This window comes from Kogia breviceps, chromosome 4 (assembly GCF_026419965.1).
Source record: "Kogia breviceps isolate mKogBre1 chromosome 4, mKogBre1 haplotype 1, whole genome shotgun sequence".
NCBI lineage: Eukaryota > Metazoa > Chordata > Mammalia > Artiodactyla > Physeteridae > Kogia > Kogia breviceps.
The window spans coordinates 60,955,574-60,971,775 of NC_081313.1; the positions used below are offsets into that span (position 1 = coordinate 60,955,574).

General features: G+C 35.5%; 1 protein-coding gene across 3 annotated transcripts in view; it reads right to left on the reverse strand.

Moving 5' to 3' along the window:
* WDR41 (WD repeat domain 41) overlaps nt 1-16,202 on the reverse strand; it is a 45,470-nt gene that overhangs the window by 13,280 nt on the left and 15,988 nt on the right. For all 3 annotated transcript variants that reach the window (XR_010840174.1, XM_067031190.1, XM_059061388.2), the window contains exons 5-8: nt 13,684-13,746; nt 8,477-8,588; nt 5,414-5,476; nt 1,951-2,061 (exon numbers count right to left, since the gene is read on the reverse strand). Coding sequence is in view for 2 of the 3 variants with exons in the window: in XM_067031190.1 (XP_066887291.1) it covers nt 1,951-2,061; nt 5,414-5,476; nt 8,477-8,588; nt 13,684-13,746 (349 nt within the window). In the remaining variant the exon portion in view is untranslated. The remainder of the gene's footprint in view (nt 1-1,950; nt 2,062-5,413; nt 5,477-8,476; nt 8,589-13,683; nt 13,747-16,202) is intronic.

A 16,202-nucleotide genomic window follows, 5' to 3' on the forward strand; every position in this document is an offset into this window, starting at 1 on the left:
AAAATGCACTTTTCCTGTGAGTTATAAACCCAGTAACTGGACACATCTTTAATTGGTAATTGGTGGGGATAAAGAAGCAGGGCTGAAAGTGGAACTGGGAATTGTACAACATAATAATTTCAGGACTGCCAAAATCTGCAGCATGGCAAACGTGTCTATATACGAGGTAAGACTGTCACAATATCATTGTCAAATTTTACCAGACTACTTGTCCATATATGATTCTTAAATACGCTTTTGGCTTACTTATATTCTGTAGTATAATTTTATAGTCATGGAATTTATAAAGTATAAAGCACTAGGGGTTTTCTGTAATTTTTATTAACAATTTTTTTTTTTTTGCTTTAGCTTTCCATTTTCTTTCCCTTAACAAGTTGGCAAAGAAATACATGAAGAAAGCTTTCTTGGTTAAACTGTTATAAGCTTCTCTGTACATCACACAGCAAAAGAAGTGCCATGAGGTTAAGGCTACCTCAGGAACATCCCATCACCTTCATTAAGGAAACATGCCAGGTCCTGGTACCAATGCTTCACTGCTGAAATGGGACAACTGGGCATGACCATTGTAATGGCCAAAACACTGCTGTGCTTTTCTCAACAGCTTTAGGGCCTTGGAGCTTCTCTGGCTCAGTGTCAGGGGGACTTCCAAATAAGAACCTGCCTTTTGTGCTGCCATCATGGCTAGAAGAAAAGGAGCCCCCAGAGAAAAATAAAGTGGTGCTCCTAATATTATTATTTCTATCATATAGACAATCTAGTCATCAGAAAGACTTGTAGCTGGGTTGAACAAGCAAATGGCTACTGAAAATCTTAGAGCTGGAAGGGACATTCTCACTGATGTATCTGAAAATGTGACTGAACAGCATACAAATGGAGACTACACTTAGTGCTGTCTGTGCCCCTTTCCTCTGCCTCATATTTCTACAAAGTATTGCTCAAAAATAGCCAACCCAGATCTCAGGCCAGGGGGTGCAGTCCAGTCCCCTTACAACATCATATTCATGGCATCCTTGCAGGACCCTCTTACACTGTCCTCCAGAATATCAAATTGAAGCCACCGGAGTTCTCCCATCTGACCTCAGAACACAGATCACCCAGGAAAGCTCTGATGATATAAGGTGTCACTTTATTTGAAAATGAAGTAGCTAAATCCCAGGATTTGTGGTTTGTGATCCTATCCTGTCATCTGATGTCAGGTTCAGCTCACAGGAGCTAACTCATTAAAATCATTATAAAGCCAAATAGAAAGTCTGGCAGGACTTCCCTGGCAGTCCAGCGGTTAGGACTGTATGCTTCCACTGCAGGGGGGGCGGTTCAATCCCTGGTCAGGGAACTAAGATCCCACGTGCCATGCAGCCAAAAAGTCAAAAAAAATAAAATAAAATAAAAGAAAGAAAGAAAGTCTGGCAAACCAACACACACAACCATGAGGAAGGGCAGATATGACCCATTTTCCACAGACCTTTAGTTTGGTGTTATTCTCTGACTCTTCAATCATAATTACAACTGGCTTGAATCCAGCTCATTCTACTGTAAGTAGAGTGCTATGTAATTTGTACTGTGTGATCTTCAAAAGAGAAACTAGCCAGGACCATTTGCCAAAAAAGTCAAAATGCTACCAAGCATTAGTACTGATAGCCTACAACAATCATACCACAGCTACCAAGCAGCAACTGAGGTAAGTATGCTCTCTCCTCCGTCATCCCTTTTCTCTGCCCAACTCTATTCTCCCCCTTGTGCCTAAATCTAAGACCTAACAATCTATGAAACTTGATGAATTCCACTGGTTTAAACCTCACAAAATAAAAGACTGCCAATCCCTACTAATTAATATCATTATTTTCATCATGGTAATTCTAGAATCCTAGAACAAAACAAGACTAAAGTTCAAAACAGGTTAAAAAGTTAAAAAATTTTTACATAATATCAACATGTACACAATGAGCTTACCATTGACATTAACCAGTGAGAGAATATTATCCTGGTGATCAAGGAGGCGCTTAACTTGAAGAATATCCCATCCTAGTGATCCCTCCGTGGGTACTACCAGCCTGAAAATTACTAAATGAAAAACAGATACAATTTTATTAAAATGGTCAAAGATTAAAGTTATATTTCTGCTTAAAAAGCTATCATTTCATTAAGTGAGAAATACCTAAAATACTGAAAAACCCATCTCCAAAGACAGCCTTGTTCATACTACTTTAAAATATTTCTTTCAAATGCTTGAGATGTTTGAAATGACCTACCAAAATCCCAAGTGAGTGTGTCCTCAGAGCTCTGTTCCTTTATTAAAACTTTTCTAAACCCACTACCAACCATGAAGCCTCTGAACAAAAAACTACAAAGTACAAAAGATAATGTAAAACTGCTCAGTGAGTCCATAAATAGTCTCTATAGACAAGTATTCACAAGGGTCACATATGTAATAACTTTGAGAAAACAAAACAAATATGAATTAGATCAGAAGATAAAAGAGAAGCAATAGTCAATTCTAAAAAAGGATTAATAGAAAAATCCTGGACTTCTGAACCAGGATGAGTACTCAGAGCTGATAGCCTTGCTTAGCTATTGATAATAAAAGCCTCAAAGTCACTGCAGCTAGTGGACACAGAAATTCTATTTCCTGTTGAGAGGAACCCTCACATTAGAAAAAGAGAAATTGGTATGGAACATTTAAAACCAAGTACATGGGCACAAGCTTAGTCTTAGAAATAGAAAAGATAGTACATTTAAAGGACTAAAACTTATTTTTATAAGGAAAAATGGCATGACATTTATTTTATAAGACTAAGTAAAATGCAGAACCTCGTTTTTAAGAATATTTGTATTTTTTATAAATTATTTTCTGAATAAAACCAACTTTCATTTCTTCCTTTTTTTGGGCTAATATTCTAACTTCCATTGACGCATTAGTGTTGCTTTTATTACTATTTCAATGAATTCACTAATTCATTCAATAAAAATCTCTTATTTTAGAAATTAGCCAGATTGAAGAGGACAATAAGTAGGAGGACAAGTCCAATACAGGGTGACAACAGAAATGAAGGCACAGAGGTTGGGGAATGCCTGAGAATTCAGTAAGTGATACAAGTGATACAGGACTCAAAGGAAGCAGGTGGGAGATAATGGAGGGCATGATTTGATATGTTGAAAAATCTGGACTTGTAGGCTACTGGTGTCCTTACATTGGTCCCTAGGGCAAAGATTTCTTTCATCTGGAGCAAAAATGAGAAAAAATAAGGACTACATAAGTTTTTTTAATAAAACTAAATGTATTCAATTTAAAGTCCTATTCTTTTTTTCTGAGATCATGTTCTTCATATTTTGTTGTTTAAAACTTATTTTTATAAAGTCAGGGTGGTAAATGGTAGTTTGTTTGGTTTCTGGTTTGGGATTTTTAATGTTTTCACTAAACAAAATAAAAACTGGCAACTCTGTGTTGATCTCCACAAGTTTGACCTTTTGTACTTACCAGAAATTTGAGAGTCCAGAAACAACTGATGTAGGCAATCAGAAGCCACTGAAGCTTTGAAGCTTGCGTTTTTTAAAAAATTAATTTTTATTGGAGTATAGTTGTTTTACAATGTTGTTTTAGTTTCTGCTATACAGCAAAGTGAAACAACTATATGTATACATATATCCCCTTTTTTGGATTTCCTTCCCATTTAGGTCACCACAGAGCACTGAGTAGAGTTCCCTGTGCCACACAGTAGGTTCTCATTAGTTATCTACTTTATACATAGCATCAATAGTGTATATATTTCAATCCCAATCTCCCAATTCATCCCCTGCCCCCTGCCCCGTATCCATGCATCCATTCTCTACCTCTGTGTCTCTATTCCTGCTTTGCAAATAAGTGCATCTGTATCATTTTGAAGCCTGCATTTTAGATAGATCCCTCTAGCATCTACTAGAAAATGTATCTGGGAAGCACTAAACTAGAGGAGAAGGGATTTGAGAAGCAGTAAGGTAGAGGAAGGAAGACAAGTTAGGGGACTATCACAACAGAGCAGGCAAAAGAGGAGATGAGTACCTAAATAGAGCAACAGTACTGAGATGGAAAGAAGTGAAGCAAAATAGTTACAGCAGCCATCCTCAAAGTATGGTCCCAGACCAGCAACCTCAGCACTACCAGAGAACCTGTTAGAACGCAGAAGCTCAGGCCCCACTCCAGAATTAGTGAATTAGAAACTCTGGGAGTGAGGCCCAGTAATCTGTGTTTTTAACAAGTCCTTCAAGTCATTCTCACGCACACTAAAATGTAAGAACCACTGAGTTAGAGTAAAACCAGCAAAACACAAGTGATTGACACAAGAGGAAAAAGGCAGGGAAAAGCTAGATGTCTTTCCAGGTCAATAAAGAACATGGGAAAACTGAATTTTTGCAAGGAAGGAAAAAGAAAAAAAAAAAACTAAACACAAAATTATATCTTTAGAAACTACTTTATGAAAAGAATAAGCATAGCATCTAGAAAATTACTTCTCAGACATGATTACACAAAGTTCAGTTGAAGAAAGAGAAATGTGACTGCAAAGCAGTGGAGCCTGCAGACAGCAGTTTATAAATGGTGAACAATTAGCTCACGGCTCAATGGCATCTGCAAGCATGCCAACTGATGGTCATAGCAAATCTCAAGGCTGGTCTCTAGAAGCAGCAGCACAAGTAATAGCAAATGCCCTCTGGACTAGAAATTCTTCAAGAAAAAAGCAGCTTTTAAGAAGGGTGCTTACTCTATTCACTTCTCAGCACCCAAATTTCATCCATAAGGTAATGAGTATAAAAGGGTTTTTTTTTTTACTGCAGGCTCCTGGCAGTAAATGAGTTAGCCAACAGTCAACAGCTAAGAAAGTGTCCTTCAAACTGCATGTTTATAATCAGTTAATACATTTACAAAATTCCTGTTGCTATCCCTCCTTCTGCTATCCCACTACTCTGAGGTAAATGGCATAAACTCCCCCACAAGAAAATGGACCCCATTCTGGCTTCCTGAGGCAAAACCTCCACAGTTCCTATCTTAGTAAACTCCCAAAATAATCCTCCTCCAACACTCCCAACTCAAGCTTTTAGTTTCCAGAATGTTGATAGTTGTTTTATGTGGCTGAAGTTTTTGCTAAGTAAGTGTATGAGTGTGGATCAGCAACAGAGAGGACTGTGGAATGTAAATGGCCTTCTCTAGCATCAGAGGAGTGGGGTTACCTTGCCCACTTGGCTATGCTAGACCAAGTGTGGTACAAAAACTGACCTAACATCTTGAAAATGTCTTGGGCTCCACATCACTTCGACAATCCCAGGAGGCCAAGACTGGGGCGGGAAAGATGTCCCTTGAATTAGTATTTCTGAAATGTGTATAACAAGGCTAGTTTAAAATTTTTAAAAAGAAGAAATAAAAGAAAAAAAGAGTCATACTCACTCAGTTCTTTGCCAACTGCTGCCACAACACAGTTCTTAGGTATTTCAATTAAAGCACTGATCCCTTCACAAAAACATATAAAACGAAGGTTAAATTATTTTCTTCATGGATTACATCAAAAACAAAAACATTCTCAGATTTGTGTTGGTCATTCCTATAAAGGGGATGGTAACTATAAAGCACACACAATTTGCTACATCACACTTCCGTGCTTGCTTACATATGGAAAATGATTTTGTGAAAAGTAGGCAAGACCTTTGGAAGACATTATTGACTTATTAAGGGTAGGAAATGCTCTTTGAATATTTTTACTATTGTGGTGAACTTATTTACCAGGGACCCCTTAAGATAATCATCATCACCATTTACAAGATGGCTAGCTCAAATGAGATATAAAATTGGCATGTTCCTCAATGTAAATTTAAGAAGCCTGGGTGGGCTCCCTGGCAGTAAATGAGTGAGCCAACAGTCAACAGCTAGGAAAGTGGCCTTCAAATAATATGTTTATAATCAATCAACACATTTACAAAACTCCTTGTATTACTAGAATAATCAGATTCAACATTCCATCACATTTCACTAGTTAAGCATACAGTTCTAAGTATCTTTTTATAGCTGAATCATGAAATGATTTTAGGGTAACCGTAACTTCTATAAGATGTTACAATTATTACTTCTGTCAGCCAAAAATAAAGAATTCATGTATTAGATTTAGAACCACCACATGTGTTGGAAAAAAGCCCTGTTTATTAAAGTTAACTTCTCCATTATAAAATATATGTAATTTTATATATATGTAATTTATAACATATACACAAATTTGGAAAGTATTCTACTCATTTACTTTACCTTCCCACCTGGGAGTATTTCTGGCCAAAATCTTTTCTCCACATACTGTTTTAACAGTATGTTTCTATTTTCCCATGTTCAAGACGGGGAGATGATGGTGGTAGAGGAGAAAGGGGAGGAGGAGTGGTACAAGAACTAGAAGAGATAGGAGAGCAGGGGAAGGGGTAGCAGAGGAGAATTCCAGATGCAGAAAACAGCTTGTTTAAAAAAAAGTTTATGAAATTATTTATGAAATAAAAATACTGGAAATTCATTAATCCAGAAGTAGCAACTTAATACACAGAATCACAGAACATATTGCTGGAAAGGGCATGGATGTCCTGTTTTCTAGTCCAAGGCTCCTTCCATTGCATCAGACTGACTAAGATTATCTTTGCTTATTTCCAAATATGTAATAACTGTTCTAAAAGCCCTGCCAGTCCATAAATCAAGCAAGGCTTACTGAAAGGAGCTTTATAAGATAAGGGTCTAAGAGTACTGCTAAATCCAAATCATGAAAAGCTCACCAATGGCAACCTAAGGCCTTTTCAAAGCTTTCTAACTGATTTCCTCAAAGATTTCTGCTATCTCTTGAAACACTAATAAATAGGGCAATACTGTGACTACTTAACGTACAGTACTCAAAGATAACTGGTAACAGGAAGGGGGACTGCAATAATAGGTGGTTATTTCCATTAACATACAAAAGGCGTTTTTAGCCCTGATTTCAATATTTCACAACATAATTACTAATAACTCATGAAATAAAAATTCACAGATACAGGCTAGTATAAGAAATAGGAAGGAAAATGTATATGTAAATAAAGATATAACTCATGATAATAGTAAACACGAAAATACACTCTAGATTCAAACAAGATTACTAGTGATCGAACATTGAATTGAGAAGTTAAACTGTAAATCCTAGTAAGGTATGGATTTAGTTTTGCTAAGACATCATATTATTTTTCTGGTATTTTATAATACCCATGTGGAGATAAACTAGTTCCAATAATGAAGCGTAAATGCAACTCACAGGGCTCCTACTACCCTTAAGACGACAACAACATGCTTTAATAACAGGCATACCTTGGAGATATTTCAGGTTCGGTTCCTGACCACCAAAATCAAGCAACTGTCACAATAAAGCAAGTCACACAAATTTTTTGGTTTCCCAGTGCATATAAAAGTTACGTTTACACTATACTGTCATCTATTAAATGTGCAATAGTATTATGTCTAGAAGACAACGTACATATTATTACCTTAATTTAAAAATACTTCACTGCTAAAAAAATACTAACCACTGTCTGAGCCTTCAACCAATCATAATCTTTTTGCTGGTGGAGGGTTTGAAATATTGCAAGAATTACCAAAATGTGACAGAAACACAAAGTGAACAAATGCTGTTGGAAAAATGGTGCCAATAGACTTACATGACTCAGAGCTGTCACAAACATTCAATTTGTAAAAAATGCAGTATCTACAAAGCCCAATAAAGCAAAGTGCAATAAAACAGGGTATGCCTGTATTCTTTCTAGGATGTCCATGGGTTCATTTCACTACTTTTAGAAACAAAAATATTTAATAGTGTATCACATGACTTCAAGGTTACTGTCATTTAAATTTACTCATTTATATTTAAATATTTTTACTCTGAATAAATTTTTATTTTTATTTTTTAAGTTCCTTGATATCAATATGTCAAAACTGATTTTTCTTCTATTAAAACCAAAAGTATATGTCAACAGAATTCTGAGAAAATAGAATTTTGTTAGTGTTTGCACATGAGTGAAATTTCTTTAGTAAAACCAACTGTAAAATGAGGTCATCCTTAGGAATCTGTTCAAAGTCTGATGTCCCTACAAATAAAGAATAAAATGCTATTGTAAAGTCATAAAGATCTGCTTCCAGGTTTCAACATGCTCATCAAACTCAGTTTAAGACATGGCCCAGAAGCATATATGAAAAGGTTTTTCTTGATCACTTTTGAGAAATTCTGTTAGAAAGGAAGGGGAAGCCAAAGGAAGGGGGATCTTTTCCTTCCAACTTGAGATGGAAATATATTTTACACAACCCTTAACCTGAATTGGAGAAATACGGCTACATCTCATATTCAGAATTAAAAAGAAAATCTATATTTCCTTTGTATTCATGGAAAGTCTCTTTGAAGATTCACTGTGTCTTTTTAGAGTCTGTCTACCATGGTTCACAATTACCTTGATTTGTTTTTACCTGTATCAGAAAGGTGACTAGTCTTACACAGGAGATCTAATTTTCGGTTCCACACACAGAGGTCATTCCCACCAGAAAGCCAAACATCTAGTCTCTGAAGAAGAGCTAAACACTGTAAAATTCATGTGAAATAGTTATCAGTTTAGAAATTCAAGCATTCATCAGTGGTTTTAAAATATGTCCACAAGTTGATACCCTTTCCATTCAAGAGGTGGAGCTTGATTCTCTTCCCCTTGAATGTGGGCTCTGCTAAGTCACTAGCTTCCAATGAACAGAATGTGGCAGAAGGAATGGTGTGACTTAAAGGACTAAGTCATAAAAGACATGGTGGCTACTTCCTTGCTCTCTCAGATCACTCACTCTACAGTTTTGAAAACACACAAGCAGCCGCATGGAGAAAGATCCATCTTTTTTAAAATTTAATTGTGGCTGGCATCTTTTATTTACCCTCAAGGAAGTGAGGCAAGGAAGTGAGGCCTCTGGACAACAACCAACACTAACTCACCAAGCATCTGACCCCCTAACACTTCCAACCCCAGTCACCTGAAGGTGACAGCAACCTCAGGAGAGACACTGAGACAGAACCATCCAGCTAAACTGCTCTCTATTCCTGCACCAACACTGAGATATTGTTTTAAACAACTAAGTTTTGAGGAAATTTGTTACTCAGTAATAGACAGCTAATACACAAGCTTAACGTAAACTGCTTTTTAAATAAAACTGAAAATATGACCTTAGTTTTTATGTATCTTTCAAATTAATACCTCCTAATTGTTTCAAGGTTGGTAGAAGTCCTTTACCTTTAATAGTACTTTAAAGTCCACACCTTTAATAGTTCTCTCCCCACCCATTAACTCTGAGTGAACACAAGGGCAAGAGAGAATATGTTAAAAAAAAAAAAAAGGAAAAGGTTCTGGTAGTCTTCCCTGGGCTGAGGATGGGGTTGCTTTTTAAACTGCTGGAATAAAAAGGGTTGAAAATAATCAGTGCAGTTTGTACTTCAAGAGGTCCTACTGTGTCTAATCTCTGATTTTTAAATATCGGTACTATATTCCTTTTTATTGCCAAATAATATTACACTGTATGGTTATACACATTTTATCCATTCATCAGTTCATTGACATTTAAGTTGTTTCCACCATTAGGCTAGTATGAGTAATGTTGTTATGAACATTCATGTACATGTTTTTGTGTGGACATTTTTATTTCTCTTGGGAATACCTAGGAGTGAGATTGCTGGGTCAAATGATAACTCTGTTTAACATTTTGATGAACTATCAAACTATTTACCAAGGTGGCTGTACCATTTTACAGTCCCTCCAACAATGTAAGAGGGTTCTAACTTCTCCACATCTTTACCAATATTTGTTATTATCTGTCTTTTAGATATTAGCCATCTAGTGCATGCGAAACAGTGTCACATGTTTTGAACTGCATTTCTCTAATGACTAATACGTTGAGCTTCTTTTCATGTGCTTATTGGCCATCTGCTCACCTTCAGAGAAATGTCTTTCAAATTCTTTGTTTTTAATTGGGTTGTCTTTTTTATTGTTAATTTGTAAGAGCTCTTTTTATATAATCAAGATACAAGTTCCTTATCAGATACATGATTTGCAAGCATTTTCTCCCATCCTATTGGTTGTCTTTTCACTTTCTTCATGGTATCCTTTGAGGTATAAAACCTTTTCATTTTTATGAAGTCCAATTTATCATTTTTTTCTTTTGTTGCTATACTTTTGCTATCACATCTAGGACACAAAGGCGACACTTTGTACCGCCTGAGGACACAAAGATTTACTCATATTCCTTCTAAGAGTTTTATAGTTTCAGCTCTTATATCTTGGTCTTTGATCCATTTTGAACTAATTTTTGGATATGGCATGAGGTAGGGATCCAATTTCATTATTTTGTATGTAGATATCTAGATCCAGTATTATTTGTTGAAGAGACTATTCTTTCTCTTATTGGAGGGTCTTGACACCCTTGTCAAAAACCTGTTGACCACATATGTGAGGTTTTATTTCTGGACTCTCAGTTCTATTCCACTGATCTGTATGTCTATCTTTATGCCAGTACCACACTGTCTTGATTACTACAGCTTTGTAATAAATTTTGAAATTTGTAAGTTTCAACCTTGAAACTTTGTTCTTTCTTTTCACAACTGTTTTAGCTATTCTGGGGTCCCCTTTACTTCTACATGAATTTTAGGATCAGCTTGTCAATTTCTGAGGGAAAAAAGCCTGCTGAGATTCTGTCCAGTGTTGCTCATTTGAGTAACATTGCAATCTTAACAATATTAAATCTGATCTATGAATTTCTTTCCATTTATTCATATTTTCATTAGTTTCTTTCAACAATGTTTTGTAGTTTTTGGTATACAAGTCTCATAGTTCTTCTTTAAATTTATTTATACTTTATTTTTTGGATGCTATTGCAAATAAATTTTCTTAATTTCATTTCTGGAATGCTCATCGCTAGTTTAAAGACAGTTAATTTTTTGTATATTGAGATTGTATCCTGAAATTTTGCTATATCCATCTATTAGTTCTAATAGTTTTGTTATGCATTTAGGATTTTCTATATAGAAGAGCATGTCACTTGTGAATAGAAAGTTTTATTTCTTTATTTCTAATATGGATGCTTTTTAAAAAATAAATTTATTTATTTATTTTTGGCTGCGTTAGGTCTTTGGGCCTGCGTGCAGGCTTTCTCTGGTTGCGGCAAGTGGGGGCTACTCTGTTGCGGTGCATGGGTTTCTCCTTGTGGTGGCTTCTCTTGTTGTGGAGCACAGGCTCTAGGCACACGGGCTTCAGTAACTGTGGCACTTGGGCTCAGTAGTTGTGGCTCGCGGGCTCTAGAGTGTGGGCTCAGTAGTTGTGGCGTGCAGGCTTAGTTGCTCTGCGGCATGTGGGATCTTCCCGGACTAGGGATCAAACCCATGTCCCCTGCATTGGTTAGTCAGATTCTTAACCACTGCGCCACCAGGGAAGTCCCTATGGATGATTTTTATTTCATTTTTATTGTCTAACTGCCCTGGGTCAGAACCTTCAGTGCATTGTGGAAGAGAAATGCCATATGCAGACATCCTTGTCTTGTTCCTGAACTCAGGAGGAAAGTATTCAGTCAGTCTTTCACCATTAATATGATGTTAGGTGCTGTGTTTCCCTAGATACCCTTTATCAGGTTGAGGAAGCTCTCGTCTACTGCTAGTCTGTTGAGTATTTTATCATGAGAGGATGTTGGATTCTGTCAAATGCTTTCTCTGCATCTATTGAGATGATCATATGTTTTCCATCCTTTATTCTCACCATATATGGTATATTTCAGATGTTAAACTAAACTCATATTCCTAGGATAAATCTCACTTGATGATGGTACAGAATGCTTATTATATGTTGTTGGATTTGGTTTGCTAGTGTTTTGTTGAGGATACCATACCGCTTTTGTTACTTAACATCTTATCATTAGCATTTTCCAAACGCTACATGTTCTTCTGAAACCATTTTTAGCATATATATCTACCATAATTTAACTATTTTCCTATAAGACATTTAGGATACTGTCAATCATCCATTTATAAAATATATTTGTAATATATATTTCTGTTTATAAATCTCTGCCCAAGTTTTTGTCATTTCTTTAAAGAGTTTTCTAGGAGTAGAATCACTGGGTCAATTCATATAATAATTTTTAAAGATTCATTCATAAAGCCAACTGCCTTCCAGGAAGATAATTTTGATTATACTCTCAATGACAATAAAATGCCAATTTCAGCATCTCCTTGCTAATATCATCTCTTATAAAGAAACTTTACTAGTTCAAAAAATAAATAATAGTATTGCTTATATTTATTAAGGATCTGAAATTCTTTGATAAACTATCAGTTCAAGAACAACTGAACCACTGAACTAAAATGAGTGAAATGCTGTATTTAATGATTTTTTTTTAATGTGAAACAGGATCACAGTGGAAATAAATACAACTATCTAGCTGATTAACAGTACAGTAAAACCTCTTTAAGAAGTACTTTCAAGGGGAAGGAGGCTGCTCATTAAAAAAAAAAAAAAGAAGTCCTTTCACCATACCAAAATAAGATACTTTTTATTGACCAGTTCATGAAACAGCTCACCAAAAGAATTTCCCCCAAATACACTAAATTTTTTCTCCTTCCCTGTTCCTTCAATGCATATATTTTCATTTGTATCCTAATTACCTTAGTCAAATAAGCAAGACTATTTTTTGAGGGATTTAATAGGAGCATCTTTTCACATAAAGTACAGAGATTTTGATCAAGTCAATACTTCATTGACTTCTTAAAGACAGTCCACTGTAAAATTGCATACCAGTATATAGTAAATGGCACTTTCTTGCCCAGAAACTTTTCTAAATTGATAATCAGAATAGCATCATAGCATAAGATGGCCACCAGAGATGCTGCCTTTTAGGGAAAAAAATGAAATACTTTGACTATTGGCACACTGATATTTTTTTTACATTGAAAGTGTTAGCTCCAATACAGAGATCAGTAATCTTCAAAGCAAATGAGGAAACACTATTTCAGTTTACTAGTATCTTTCCCCAAACTTGCTGACATAATTGAAAAACAGTGTACTTTCTGAGAACATTTAAGGTAATTTCTTCTACAGAAATCAAAGTAGCCAAGTCTTATCCAAGTTTGTTTCTCCAACATGTAGCAAAGCTCCTATCAAGTAATAAGCTCCGATTAATACTTGTTTATAAAATGAATGAACCTAACAGTAGCAGCCAATTAGCCACAAAAGATTTTGTTCTGGAACTAAGTAATTGCTATGTCTTACCCTTATCATTTTATAGAAGATAGACGGTGAGGGACAAATAACTCCATGTTTTAGTTCAAAGCTAAAACAAACAAACAAAAAAGAGACTAGCTATTGCTGTAGTCACTTCGAAAGTAATATCTCTTCCTAGAATTACCTACTAAAAACATACTAGATACTACCTTTTTCCTTATCTTACTATAGAGATTCACCTCTTGCTCTAATTTAAAATTCAAAATTCTAGCATTTAATATATATACTTCCCAAAATCTACTCTTAGAAGAATCAAATGACTATGTACGTGTGGAAGAAATAATTTCTGAAACCTACAAAAGTAATTTCATCTAAATCATTAAACAATTTTTTTCTGAAACAAAAAGATTACCATAAAGTATCTGATTAAGATTTTACCTTTACAGTAGACTGGAAGCATGACACTTTCTGAACTTGTCTGCCAGTATCACAATCCCATACCTAAATTTATGTTAAGAAATAACTTCTCAGAATTTTAAAACCTTAATTATAATTTTTCTAATAAATAAATCACAAATATTACACATTTACATAGAAAATATATAAAGCATGAAATATTTCATGTTTATACTACCACAAAAATCAATTCATCAACTTAGCATAGCAGACTTATAATCTAAAATAAGTCTGAGGTAAATTTTACTATCAAACCATTTGAAAATACCAACAGAATGAATGGTCTGAATTCTGAATGTTTACAGGCATTAAATATTGCAACTATATAAAATTTAAGTTTTGTTCTCCAAAAGAGTCTACCATAATCTAATAAACACTGAACATAAAATATTTATACAAAAAACTATCACATCCATTAATTAACATTTACTGAAAGCTCCTTCAATGTGCCTGGCATCATTTACTACTGTTATCTTGATTGAAAGAAGACAGTAACAGTGTATTCCTATTACCTATATACATATTTAAAATAATTAGAGGACCTCTCATAAAATGTCCAAGGTTAGTTTGACCTAAGGAGCATAATGATTTTCAAATTTTTCATACCATTTCCTACGGTAAGATACACATTTTATATCATATCTGAGAACACATTTACATACAAATAAATATGTACATATATATGGACTCTTAAGACCATCACTTGACAAAGATATAAAGTCTATCCTCTGCATTTAATTAATGAAGTTACTTAACAGCAAAGACCCAAGCAGGGTAAATTTAGAATTCATATGAATAAAAGGAACTGCCAACAAAGCAACCTGAAATTATTTTTAACAAAAAACGTCTGTCAGCAAAGGAAATAACTCTATACTATCATTTACAGTTAAAGTTTATACTGATATTGTCCCAGCTACTCACATCTGTACTGTAAGAGTAATTTTAATAATTGGCTCTAAATAGTATCATAGTACCTTAGGAACAGCCTAATAAAAAGTATTTGATATTCTATTTTTGCAGATTATACTGATGCTGAAAACAAACCCAAAAAAGAGACCTTTAGTCCATAAAATAACATTTGCCTCAACAGAGAAACAGTAGTAAAGCTACTCTGACCTAAACATATGAGTGCATATTATGTCCCTGTTTATGCAATATTGTAATCACCACAAAATATCGTTTATCTCCACTTAAACCTTTTCTTCAAATTATTTCACCTGTTGGCAATCTGTCTAGAAATCACTTCAGCTGATGAGCTCATTTAAAGTGAGTCATGGGCTTCCCTGGTCACACAGTGGTTGAGAGTCCACCTGCTGATGCAGGGGACATGGGTTCGTGCCCCGATCTGGGAAGATCCCACATGCCGCGGAGCAGCTGGACCCGTGAGCCATGGCCACTGAGCCTGCACGTCCGGAGCCTGTGCTCCGCAACGGGAGAGCCCACAACAGTGAGAGGCCCGTGTCCCGCAAAAAAATAAATAAATAAATAAAAATTAAAGTGTGTCATAAACTATGTCTTGGTTCTACAGCAGCCTAAGAAACACCTATACCTTTGGACTTACTCCAAAACTTACTTCAGTAATGCTTGAAGCTATTTAAATAGAATTCTCAGATAAGCATAGACTTTTTAAAGCTAATCTATACCTTAAAAAAAAAAGTAATGAAAGATTAGCTATCCATAGCATTTAGCTATGGCTTCCACAGAACCAATTCCACAAACAAATATAAAAGGGCTAAATTTGTTTAAGAAAAATATTTTATGAAAGCAGTATTACATAGTGATTCAGAGCTCTGACTCTGCAGTCAGTCTGTTGCCTTCTGCCCTACACTGGCTGCATGACCTTGGGCAAGTTACTTAACCTCTCTGTGCCTCTCTTTTCTTATTTATAAATGAAAATAATAGAAATACTTATTATAAGGATTAAATGGGTTAATAAATGTAAAACAGAACAATGCCTGGCAAATAGAAGCAATTTATAACACTTTACTATGGCTACTACATCTTAAATTTTCAACTAAAAGTATGGGGAGGAAAGATCAATTACATTTTTTAATTGTTTTAAAATACTAAATATGGGGCTTCCTGGTGGTGCAGTAGTTAAGAATCCGCCTGCCAATGCAGGGGACACGGATTCAATCCCTGGTCCAGGAAGATCCCACATGCCGTGGAGCAACTAAGCCCGTGCGCCACAACTACTGAGCCTGAGCTCTAGAGCCCGCAAGCCATAACTACTGAAGCCCACGCGCCTAGAGCCCATGCTCCGCAACAAGAGAAGCCACAGCAATGAGAAGCCCGCGCACTGCAACAAAGAGTAGCCCCCTCTCGCCACAACTAGAGAAAGCCCACGCGCAACAACAAAGACCCAATGCAACCAAAAAATAAATTAAATAAATAAAATTTTTTTTAAAAGGCAAAGGAAACATAAATATTAAAAAAAAAGCATCTGCCTGCCAATGCAGGGGACATGGGTTTGATCCCTGGTCTGGGAAAAATCTCACATG